The sequence below is a fragment of the Schistocerca gregaria genome, chromosome 1 (genome assembly GCF_023897955.1).
Source record: "Schistocerca gregaria isolate iqSchGreg1 chromosome 1, iqSchGreg1.2, whole genome shotgun sequence".
NCBI classification, from domain to species: Eukaryota; Metazoa; Arthropoda; class Insecta; order Orthoptera; family Acrididae; genus Schistocerca; species Schistocerca gregaria.
This window is the reverse complement of record NC_064920.1, coordinates 987,297,193-987,309,792: the sequence shown is the minus strand read 5'-3', so window position 1 is coordinate 987,309,792 and position 12,600 is coordinate 987,297,193. Positions and strand designations below refer to the sequence as shown.

At 42.1% G+C, this 12,600-nt stretch overlaps 1 protein-coding gene across 2 annotated transcripts in view; it reads left to right on the top strand.

Annotated features, from left to right (window-relative positions):
* Window positions 1–12,600, top strand: part of LOC126277900 (ras-related protein Rab6) — an 88,710-nt gene that overhangs the window by 62,590 nt on the left and 13,520 nt on the right. For both annotated transcript variants that reach the window (XM_049977467.1, XM_049977459.1), the window contains exon 6: window positions 5,298–5,364. In XM_049977467.1, coding sequence (XP_049833424.1) covers window positions 5,298–5,364 — 67 coding nt within the window. The remainder of the gene's footprint in view (window positions 1–5,297; window positions 5,365–12,600) is intronic.

Here is a 12,600-nt window from a genome sequence, read left to right as displayed (position 1 = left end):
GATGTCATCCACCAGGTCATTTGTGTGTATTGTGAATAGCAGCGGTCCTATAACGCTCCCCTGCGGCACACCTGAAATCACTCTTACTTCGGAAGACTTCTCTCCATTGAGAATGACATGCTGCGTTCTGTTATCTAGGAACTCCTCAATTCAATCACACAATTGATCTGATAGTCCGTATGCTCTTACTTTGTTCATTAAACGACTGTGGGGAACTGTGTCAAACGCCTTGCGGATGTCAAGAAACACGGCATCTACCTGTGAACCCGTGTCTAAGGCCCTCTGAGTCTCGTGGACGAATAGCGCGAGCTGGGTTTCACACGACCGTCTTTTTCTAAACCCATGCTGATTCCTACAGAGTAGATTTCTAGTCTCCAGAAAAGACATTATACTCGAACATAATACGTGTTCCAAAATTCTACAACTGATCGACGTTAGAGATACAGGTCTATAGTTCTGCACATCTGTTCGACGTCCCTTCTTGAGAACGGGGATGACCTGTGCCCTTTTCCAATCCTTTGGAACGCTTCGCTCTTCTAGAGACCTACGGTACAGTGCTGCAAGAAGGGGGCAAGTTCCTTCGTGTACTCTGTGTAAAATCAAACTGATATCCCATCAGGACCAGCGGCCTTTCCTCTTTTGAGCGATTTTAATTGTTTCTCTATCCCTCTGTCGTCTATTACGATATCTACCATTTTGTCATCTGTGCGACTATCTAGAGAAGGAACTACAGTGCAGTCTTCCTCTGTGAAACAGCTTTGGAAAAGACATTTAGTATTTCGGCCTTTAGTCTGTCATCCTCTGTTTCAGTACCATTTTGGTCACAGAGTGTCTGGACATTTTGTTTTGATCCACCTACCACTTTGACATAAGACCAAAATTTCTTAGGATTTTCTGCCAAGTCAGTACATAGAACCTTACTTTCGAATTCATTGAAAGCCTCTTGCATAGCCCTCCTCACACTACATTTCGCTTTGCGTAATTTTTGTTTGTCTGCAAGGCTTTGGCTATTTTTATGTTTGCTGTGAAGTTCCCTTTGCTTCCGCAGCAGTTTTCTGACTCGGTTGTTGTACCACGGTGGCTCTTTCCCATCTCTTATGATCTTGCTTGGCACATACTCATCTAACGCATATTGTATGATGGTTTTGAACTTTGTCCACTGATCCTCAACACTATCTGTACTTGAGACAAAACTTTTGTATTGAGCCATCAGGTACTCTGTAATCTGCTTTTTGTCACTTTTGCTAAACAGAAAAATCTCCTACCTTTTTTAATATTTCCATTCACAGCTGAAATCATCGATGCAGTAACCGCTTCATGATTGCTGATTCCCTGTTCTGCATTAACTGATTCAAATAGTTTGGGTCTGTTTGTCACCAGAAGGTCTAATATGTTATCGCCCACGAGTTGGTTTTCTGTTTAACTGCTCAAGGTAGTTTTCAGATAAAGCACTTAAAAATATTTCACTGGATTCTTTGTCCCTGACACCCGTTATGAACGTTTGAGTCTCCCAGTCTATATCCAGCAAATTAAAATCTCCACCCAGAACTATAACATGGTGGGGAAATCTACTCTAAATATTTTCCAAATTATTCTTCAGGTGCTGAGCCACAACAGCTGCTGAGCCCGGGGGCCTATAGAGACATCCAATTACCATGTCTGAGCCTGCTTTAACCGTGACCTTCACCCAAATCATTTCACAATTCCAATCTCCGTCAATTTCCTTCGATACTATTGCACTTCTTATCGCTAAAAACACACCTCCCCCTTCAATGTCCAGAGTATCTCTGCGGTATACATTCCAATCTGAGTTTAGGATTTCATTACTGTTTACATGTGGTTTCAGCCAACTTTCTGTCCCTAGTAGTATGTGGGCGTTGTGACCGTTTATTAATGAGAGCAGTTCTGGGACCTTTCTATAGACGCTCCTGCAGTTTATTATTAGCACATTAATACTGTTATTCCCCGTTGCATTTTGCCTACTCCTGCCTTGCTGCGTCTCAGGAGGCGTCTTGTCGGGCCTAGGGAGGGAATTCTCTAACCTAAAAAAACCCCATGTGCACTCCACACATACTCCGCTACCCTCGTAGCCGCTTCCGGCATGTAGTGCACACCTGACCTATTCAGGGGGACCCTACATTTCTCCACCCGATAGCGGAGGTCGAGAAATTTGCTCCCTAGCTTTCCGCAGAATCGTCTGAGCCTCTGGTTTAAGCCTTCTACTCGGCTCCAAACCAGAGGACCGCGATCGGTTCTGGGAACGATACTACAAATAGTTAGCTCTGATTCCACCCCGCAAGCGAGGCTTTCCGCCTTCACCAACTCCGCCAACCGCCTGTACGAACTGAGGATGATTTCTGAACCCAGACGACAGCAGTCATTGGTGCCGACATGAGCAACAATTTGCAGTCGGGTGCACCCAGTGCCACATCTCGGCTGAGACCCCTTGGCAAGCAGACAGAGTGAACACTGGCCTTCTTCCACAACCTTTCCGCTATTTCCCTAAGGGGCTCCATCACCCGCCTAACGTTGCAACTCCCAATAACTAATAAACCCCTCCCCCCATGTGCCTGCTCGGACCTTGCTGAAGGAGCAGCCACATGTCCACTCACAGGCAGAGCGGGCGACGCCACACAGCCAGCCTCCACATTGACCCTCCGCCTCGTGCGCCACAAACGGCGCTGAACCCGCCACTCCCCTTGGGGAGAGGGTGGCCCAACCGCGCCCGGTACGTGCGAAGATGTCTCGACAGCAGGGACAGTGGGTGAAGCATGTAACACCTGGGGTGTACCTTGCGACGCACCAGACTCCCCACTGCCGCTACACTCCGAGGCAGTAGCCTGAAGATGGCTGACCGCGGCCATCAAGACGCTCAGCTGTTCGCGAAGAGTGGCCAGCTCCTCCTGCGTCCGTACACAGCAGTCACACATTCTATTCTAACCAATGCTTCCTAGTATATTTTATTCCTTCATGAAATTTGTTGCACGTTTTTCCAACTGGCAGCTCAATACATAATATAAATACTAGGAATAAGAACAACAATGTACATAAAGACCTAAAATCACTTACCTTGATCCAGAAAGTGGTCCAGTATTCAGGAACACACATTTTCAATAAATTGCCAGCAAGTCAGCAACCATTAAAAGCTTAAGTTTCAGATAAAGGATGGTTTACAGGGACTTTTGATAGGCAATTCCTTCTACTCTTTAGATGAAAATTTTAACAGGGACTGTTAAACCAGCTTAAGTAAAAATTCTGCTATACTCCAGTTTTGAGCACTTGGTCACAACAGTCAAGATCAGATATTCTGTGTATGATACATTTATTAAAAGTACATAACTATGTTTTATTCTGGCAGTGTATTAATCCTATAAATATTAGCAGCTCCAATTTACTGTAATATATTCACATATTCTGACAATCTTCTGACAGATAAGGATAATAAGTATTATATTCAAATGTTTTCATTCTCTCTCTCTCTCTCTCTCTCTCTCTCTCTCTCTCTCTCTCTCTCTCTCTCTCTCTCTCTCTCTCTCCCCCCCCCCCCCCCCCCCCCCCTTCCTCCCCGATGGCCAGAGGCTATTTCCGTAGCAGTACAAAAAAATATTTGTTCACTCCGGTAACTATATTCTGGAAATATCACCGGAGTCTACGACCTTTAACTGGAATCACGAACATAGTTACTCAGTTACCAACTTACAGGTTACCTGTTGTGGTTGCCTATTAACTGCCAGAGAACAAGAACTGTGAGCAAATAATGATAACTGCCAGAGAAAAATACTGACCTCTGACAATTACTTCCATAGTCGATAGACTTTCTTGTGGTAACTCTATTTGTACTACCCACCTAAACTAAATTGACAAATAAGGCGGTGGCTCAAGGGGACGACAATACATGTCAATGCCTGTAGTGCAGCTCCTATCAGCCACCACTCTGATATTAACTTTATTTAATTGTTTTTGCTGAAAGTAGCAAAGACATATGAAATAATACATAGTTCTATCAACAGATGACACAGTCTCTTATTTCCACGACCAATATTATGCCCTCAAAATGGTCTATTCCTCTCCTCCGTAGCCAGATTTCCAATGAGTTGACGCAAAAGCGTAATACGATCTTCGGTCAACAGATGGCGCAAGGCACTGTTGGCAGTTATTGAAATAACTGCCTGTATCAGATGAGCAGTTATCACAGTAACCTTTACTTCTCAGCAACCTGTTACTTCTATCAGTTACATTATTTTTTGACACCTCTAATACAAGACATTTTTGTGGTAAAGAAACCAATTTTAAGTTATTGTTGCCTCTATAAACTTCAACGAGAAAGTTCTAGAACAAACTAAAGTATTCTTTCAGAATGAAATGCAACATTCTACAGCCATTAGTTTGTGGGAAATGATTCTGTATTTTAGTGAGTTTACCCTTTGTTGCTCCTGTCATGCACTGGCTGTTCAATCCATAAAATGATTATAAGACATGTAGCTTAAATGAACAGACAGTGTTATATAAATGAATGTAGCTCTTGGTAGATTATATTGTAGGCTGTGTGTTGCACGTCATAACATGACTTGGTTTAGTTTGTATGATACACACTTTAAAAATATGTTACTTGTTATTTCCAGCACATTGTGTTTGCTAACCTCATGTGGATGAAAATAAGTTATGCGAAAACCTGGAAAACCAGGGAAAAACCTTGAATTTGAGAATTAAGATTTGATGGCCACTCTAGTTCCAGTACACACTCAAATTTCTGTTGCCAGTGTTATTTACAGAAGTGTCCTCCACTGAGTATATAAGGGCTGGATGTATTGTCAGATTTGGTTTGGGTTACCATGTTCCGACTTCAACCAGTTTTGATGTCACATAGTATAGGCACCTAACTAAGGTTTCATATATCACCTCTGAAGAAGATTCAGTGCAGGATTACAGAGTATCATGTAGTGAAAGATACTGAAAGTGTCGTATAGAACAATCTGTAACCATTGGGACCATCGTGATGTACTTAAATACAGCGCAGTACTTATATACAGTGCAGTACTTCATTCATGTAGCATCATTGATTCAAGTACTTTCTCATCATCACTGCTGTAGGGAATTTTGTAGAAGCTATTTACCATGATCACAATAAAGAGAAGCATACATTTTATTTATAGTTTTAAGTTCCTCAGTAAGCCATTGCGGTATTTACGGTTGCACTGATTTGCTTAAAAATATAAATTGGAAAGACATTAAAAGCATCATTTATGTTGGATGTTATATTTTTGAAAATAATGCAAAATATTTCCAATGTTTTGTAGCTTTTCCGACGTGTCGCTGCAGCCCTTCCAGGCATGGACTCTACTGAAAACAAACCACCAGAAGACAGTATCCTTAAATACAAGATACATAATTTTTTAAATAATTTTGGTTCTCTATATATTTTAAATTCTGTGTTGTGTGTCTCAAGGTTGTAGTAGTTCCTAATAGGTCAGTGGAAAGTTAACTTCATTTACTACCCACCACCCTCCTTTTTAAGACACTAGTTTTCAGTGATTAATGTGGCATATTTTGACAGTTTTTTGCTTTTGTTCATTAAGGTATTTTTAATTATCTGAATTATTATTATTATTATTATTATTATTATTATTATTATTATTATTATTATTATTATAACTAAGACAGCCGCATAGTTAATATGGTAGCTTATATGTTTTCCACGATGACAGTGGAATATGGCAGTATTTATAAGTGCACTTTAAGAAAAATCTCAGTTTGTTGTGAATATTTCCTGGTTTTCCCATTACGTAATTGAATGAAGCATTATCTAGTCTTATAATGGAAGTAGTGCACTGTATTTAAATGTAACTTGGCTTTTCATACTAAAGTTTTTGTAGGTGAATGTAAGACACTGTGTAACTCCACTCCTGGCATTTCCCATATGTGAAATGTCAAGTTTCAGTGTGCATATAGTAATGATATGATTCCACAATCACACTCCTTCGTATTCGTTTTCTTTATTACATGTAATTTTTCTAAATTTTAGGTACATGCTTTCAAAAATATGCATTATGTAAACATTGCTTATTTATGTAAATATTATTCTTTATATATATATTTGCAGCAAAAATAGTAACTTACGCATTGGACTATTAGTGAAAAGTAACCTGAAGTGAAGGGTTGAGAGAGGTGCTTAGGAGTGTTAGCTACTAATCCTCACTTTTTTCCTTGTTTTAGGGATATTATTAGTTATAAATTAAGGCAATTGGAATTTGTTTTGTAGGTTAGAGCTCACATACAAGTAAATTTTGAAACATGTGACTATTGACTTACTACCCCTCCCATTCATTGAAAGTAGATTAGCATTTATTCAATAGTTCAGAAGAAGCAAAATATCTGAAGAAATCAGTTTCACTAACACCTCATCCTGGATAGTTAAATTTTACAATCGCACTCTTCACTTTCACAATCATTAGTAGCTTTGTGGATTGTTGCCCATGATTTTATTTGTGCATGATTATTAACTCACTGAGTCACTATCAGGCTATTTTCAGAGTTCCACATCTCTTCACCTGTACTACTAATCAATGTTCTTCTCTCCACCATGATTTCCCTGCTTTATGAACGTCAACATTAATCTCACGTATCGTGGATTACACTCGCACATAATGCTGCTACTGTAACTCTGACCCCACCCAACACAAATGACTGCTCCCTACAAAAAATGCATGTGAACCTGAATGAAAAACTCAACGTCAGAAACAGTGGTGCCTAATGAATGTCCACCTGTCTGTCAAAGAAGTTAGCCACAGTAGATGTGGTACACTAGTTTGTTACACATCACTGAGTAAATTGAAGATGCAAGTATTTAAAATGGGTACCGAATTGATTGGTGAACCTGAAGTTTTCAACTGAAATAAACATGGAAATAACAGCAGTGGGGCTGAGAATAGATCACTAAAAGTTGAAGTGAAAATAATTGCATTACAGCAGAACAGAAATGTTAGGTAAATAGGGTAATGAATAAACAATTCTTCGGAAATCAAAGATAAAATAGCAAGATTTAAATGAATATAGGTAGAAATTTCTACTTGGGGGAAGCCACAGGATAGCTTAGTTTACTTATAATCAAGAATGTGTGCTTGCTTCTGGAGCTGAAGGTTAATTATCTGGCAAAAAAGGGGGATGGGAAACAGAATGAATTGTATATTAATTAGGAAATACACAGAGGATATTGGATCAATGGAAAAATAACTGAGCAGCACAAAAGGGAAATCAATATTGAAATGGTAGAAACAGATTGTGCCCATGAACCTGTGCAGTCATCAGTACAGTTGGCTGTGGATGGGATACTGGAAACAAGCAGCTCAGAATATGTATGGGAACTTCTGAAATGTGACTAGTGGATAAGAAAGGAAAATCATCGAAAACAGTTACTGAATGTAAGCAGGGATGGCTAGAGGACAAATGTAAGTATGTAGAGGCTTACCTCACTGGGGTAAGATAGATACTGCCTACAGGAAAATTAGAGAGACCTTTGGAGAAAAGAGAACCACTTGTATGAATATAAAGAGCTCAGATGGAAACCCAGTTCTAAGCAAAGAAGGAAAAGCAGAAAGGTGGAAGGAGTATACAGAGGGTCTAGACAAGGCCGATGTACTGGACGACAACATTATGGAAATGGAAGAGAAAGTAGATGATGATGAAATGGGAGATATGATATTGCGTGAAGAGTTTGACAGAGCACTGAAAGACCTGAGTCGAAACAAGGCCCCTGGAGTAGACAACATTCCATTAGAACTACTGACGGCCTTGGGAGAGCCAGTCCCGACAAAACTCTACCATCTGGTGAGCAATATGTATGAGACAGGAGAAATACCCTCAGACTTCAAGAAGAATATAATAATTCCGATCCCAAAGAAAGCAGGTGTTGACAGATGTGAAAATTACCGAACTATCAGTTTAATAAGTCACAGCTGCAAAATACTAACACGAATTCCTTACTGACGAATGGAAAAACTAGTAGAAGCCGACCTCGGGGAAGATCAGTTTGGATTCCGTAGAAATACTGGAACACGTGAGGCAATACTGACCTGACGACTCATCTTAGAAGAAAGATTAAGGAAAGGCAAACCTACGTTTCTAGCATTTATAGATTTAGAGAAAGCTTTTGACAATGTTGACTGGAATACTCTCTTTCAAATTCTGAAGGTGGCAGGGGTAAAATACAGGGAGCGAAAGGCTATTTACAATTTGTACAGAAACCAGATGGCAGTTATAAGAGGCGAGGGACATAAAAGGGAAGCAGTTGTTGGGAAGGGAGTAAGACAGGGTTGTAGCCTCTCCCCGATGTTATTCAAACTGTATATTGAGCAAGCAGTAAAGGAAACCAAAGAAAAATTCAGAGTAGGTATTAAAATCCAGGGAGAAGAAATAAAAACTTTAAGGTTCACCGATGACATTGTAATTCTGTCAGAGACAGCAAAAGACTTGGAAGAGCAGTTGAACGGAATGGATAGTGTCTTGAAGGGAGGATATAAGATGAACAGCAACAAAAGCAAAATGAGGATAATGGAATGTAGTCGAATTAAGTCGGGTGATGCTGATGGAATTAGATTAGGAAATGAGACACTTAAAGTAGTAAAGGAGTTTTGCTATTTGAGGAGCCAAATAACTGATGATGGTCAAAGCAGAGAAAGTATTTGTATGGAGTGTAGCCATGTATGGAAGTGAAACATGGACGATAAATAGTTTGGACAAGAAGAGAATAGAAGCTTTCGAAATGTGGTGCTACAGAAGAATGCTGAAGATTAGATGGGTAGATCACGTAACTAATGAGGAGGTATTGAATAGAATAGGGGAGAAGAGTTTGTGGCACAACATGACAAGAAGGGACTGTTTGGTAGGACATATTCTGAGGCATCGAGGGATCACAAATTTACCATTGGAGGGTATTGTGGAGGGTAAAAATCGTAGAGGGAGACCAAGAGGTGAATACACTAAGCAGATTCAGAAGGATGTAGGTTGCAGTAGGTACTGGGAGATGAAGAGGCTTGCACAGGATAGAGTAGCATGGAGAGCTGCATCAAACCAGTCCCAGGACTGAAGACCACAACAACATGCACTTACTAATACAGGCTACTAAGTCATATTTCAGCAAAGGGAGAGCTCTCTGTAAGGTGATGATGACCCATTTCAGTGTGTGACTGTATATTACATAGCAGTGTGTGCATTTTTTAAATTATCTTTCCCCATTTCTCCTTCTTCCACCCCAGTTACAAATTGTTAGCCTTTGTTGTAAAATCAGAGAAATTTTAACTTACACAGGCATTTTGTGAACAACATATGAAGTAATATGTTGTTTGATTCCTCGTGTAATGTGCATGTTATGATTTTTAACATTAAGCATCTGTGCGATATACTGTACCTCTCAGATAGTGTGTGCTTTTTAGTTGGTTGTATGTCTCTTGGCTAATAATGACCAAACTGACTTGCAAGGAAACACACAGCATTCAGTGCAAACAAACTTCAGAATTATTTAACACGCTTTCTCTCCTTTTCCTTCCCTCCCTATCACCTTTACCAGCAGTTCACATCAAGAACTGTTGTTAGAGATCTACACAGGATCTTTCTTTCAAACCAGAGTGCCATGATCACTTTTGGGTAGAAGGCTACAAACAAGAAGTCACACCTACAGCCTGCATGCAATGCTGATAGTCTTCACCACATGAGCCTGATGTCAACAAGCTGAAGGTAACTTCTAAACCCAGAAAAGGCAACCTTGCTGCCAACATAAAACAGTGTGTTCATTGACTGGCAGCAGAGGCATTCCCTCACTCAAATCTCGGGTACGAAACAATAAGGCCTAGAAACTGCCATGAGTCAGTGGAAGGTGGCATCCAGGCATAGAGAAGACTAGTTGCCATCTTCAAAGTGACAACCCCCAGGGAGTCCATACTCTTTTGCGGATACTTGCATGGCGAGCACGGGACCCTGAGCTAGTGTGGCCCCCTTACCTTTCTGGGTTGCATACCTTTCTTTTCCACATCCTTCCCCATCCTCCTCCCCCCACCCCACCCCCACCTCTGCCTCTTCCCTTCCCCTTCTCCCCCTCTGGGAGTATGTTTTGTGCCTACGTCCGAATAAGGACGCATGTAACTGTAAGACAGTCTCTCATCTTCGCTTTCTCTGCTGGAAAGTCTGTCCTTCCTGTGTCATTCTTTTCCTTGCCTCTTCTCTTTACCCTCTTCTCTGCTGTGGCATTTCAGACCTCTCTTCTTTCCTTTACTTTTCTTTGTTTGTCCCTTTGTCTTTTTTTCCTTCCTGTGTGTGTCTGAAGGCCGACCCACGCATTCCCATGTGTAGAGGGTGACGGGGTAACGCATAATTCCCCACCCCGGGTAGACAGGTAGGTCACATACGTACCACCTGGTAGTGGCTGTGGGCAGGCAGGGGTGATTGCCCAAGCTGGTACCTTCAGAATGTGCCGATTGGTCCCTCCGTCCGTTTCTTGGATGGTGTCACTGGAGGTTTGAACAATCACCTAAGGCAGGCATGCCCTCAGAGAGCTCACACAAGGAAGGAGTGCGCCATTGGAGACGCTGGTAATTGTGGGTGATACTTCTGCAATGGTTTCCTCATGATATAGTATGTCTGCTTACAAGCGTAAGTTAAATGAGTCTCAGCCACGGACAATTTTTCCATCAGTACCACAGTTCCTTGTTGTTTCTCAGTCGGACGAAGGTCAAGACTTCTCCACAGTCAACCCTTTCATTATTCAGGAAGGTATTGACACAATTGAAGGTCCTATAAAGTCTTGTTCCCAATTACAAAATGACACCTTGTTGTTAGAAGCAGTCAGTGACCTACAGGCACAAAAATTGCTGTGAACTTCACTACTACACACCTTCCCTATCTGGATGGCGCCACACTTAAAATTCATCATGCGGGGTGATTTATACACACTCCCTTGAGGGATTGCCCGATAAGGAAATTCAAAACTATGTCTGACCAGTATGTAACGGCTGTTCGAGTCACGAAAAGGGTTGACAAGAACTTGGTTCAAACCCGTACTATCTTCTTCACATTTCAGAGTTCAACTTCCATCGAGCATAAAAGTGGGCTATGAGATAATTTCAGTTCACCCTTACATTCCCAATCCTAAACATTGCTATCGGTGTCAGCAGTTCAATCACACCAGCCAGTCGTATTCCAATCTGGCCAAATGTGTTAAGTGTGGCAAGGATGCCCATGAAGGTGCTTGTCCACCTCCATCCCTTCGTTGCATAAACTGTATGGGTGACCACACTGCTTCCTCTAGAGATTGCCCCATTTTCAAAGATGAACGGCTTACTCAGGAAATCAAATCAGAGTGAAGGAAAAGGTGTCGACATTTGCTGCTCGTAAGTTATTCGCCAGTCAAAAGCTCACTGTGCCTCCTGCAGGTAAATACAGCACTGTCCTGGCATCTTCTCGGCCTACTAAGCAGGCAGCCAACCAGACTTGTGATCTCACCTTTAGTGCCCCGGTCATCAGATCGGCCAGCGCGAAGATCACCCATTCAACCTCCCCACAATCACCTTCTCACTCTACGGCTCAAACTTCTTCGGCTTCTGCTAAATCACAAGCCCCAGAATCAGACACCCGGACTTCCAAAAAAAGAGCATACTCACGAAGATTTTTTTATGTACCCCGACTTCTCAACCATCGATTTCTCCCTCATCTCACCGACCTGTTTCCAAGAAGGCTCATAAGAAACCCAGTTCCTCTCCTACTCTGCCATGGCGTATCTCATCTACAGCACCACCTGGTGGGAACCGCCGTCGACCGTCTTCTGTGTCGCTAAGGCACACTGTTGGCGGCCGATCGCTGGTGGCAGGAGCTGCTCCTGAACAACCTATGGATCAGGATCTTCTGCCTTCGGCTGAATACCGTTCCATGCTGTTGGCCGCCAGCTCTCAGCAGTCGAGCCGAGGGCAACCATGGTAAGAGTCTTCCCTTTCCTGTCCATCCTATATCGATTATCCATTGGAATATCCGCGGCATTAGAGCCAATGGGGACGAATTGTTGAGCCTTTTACGATCCTACTTGCCAGTCATCTTTTGTCTTCAGGAAGCAAAGCTGCGTTCCCATGACCGCTTTATTTTCCCTCATTTTCAGTCAGTCCGGTTTGATCTCCCCTCTGTTGACGGCACTCCAGCACATGGAGGACTCACGATTCTTCTTCGTGATACTGTCAATTATCACCCAATCCCCTTAAACAGTCCCTTCCAAGCAGTTGCTTCCCGTCTTTCCCTTTCTGGATACACCTTCTTTGTACTGTATACATTCCATTGTCCACACCAATCGCAAGAACTGATCTCCTTCATCTCGTTGGTCAGCTCCCGCCCCCTATTTCCCCCTACTTGCTGGTTGGAGACTTCAATGCCCACCACCTGCTTTGGGGATCTCCGTGTCCTTTTCCATGAGGCACCTTATTGATTGAGGTCTTCCACCAAGCAGATCTTGTTTGCCTCAGCACTGGGTACCCTATATTTTTGTCTGTCTCCGCGACAAATTTTTATCATTTAGACCTTTCGCTCGGTACTGTTCCACTAGATCAGTGCTTTGAATGGTTTGCTCTT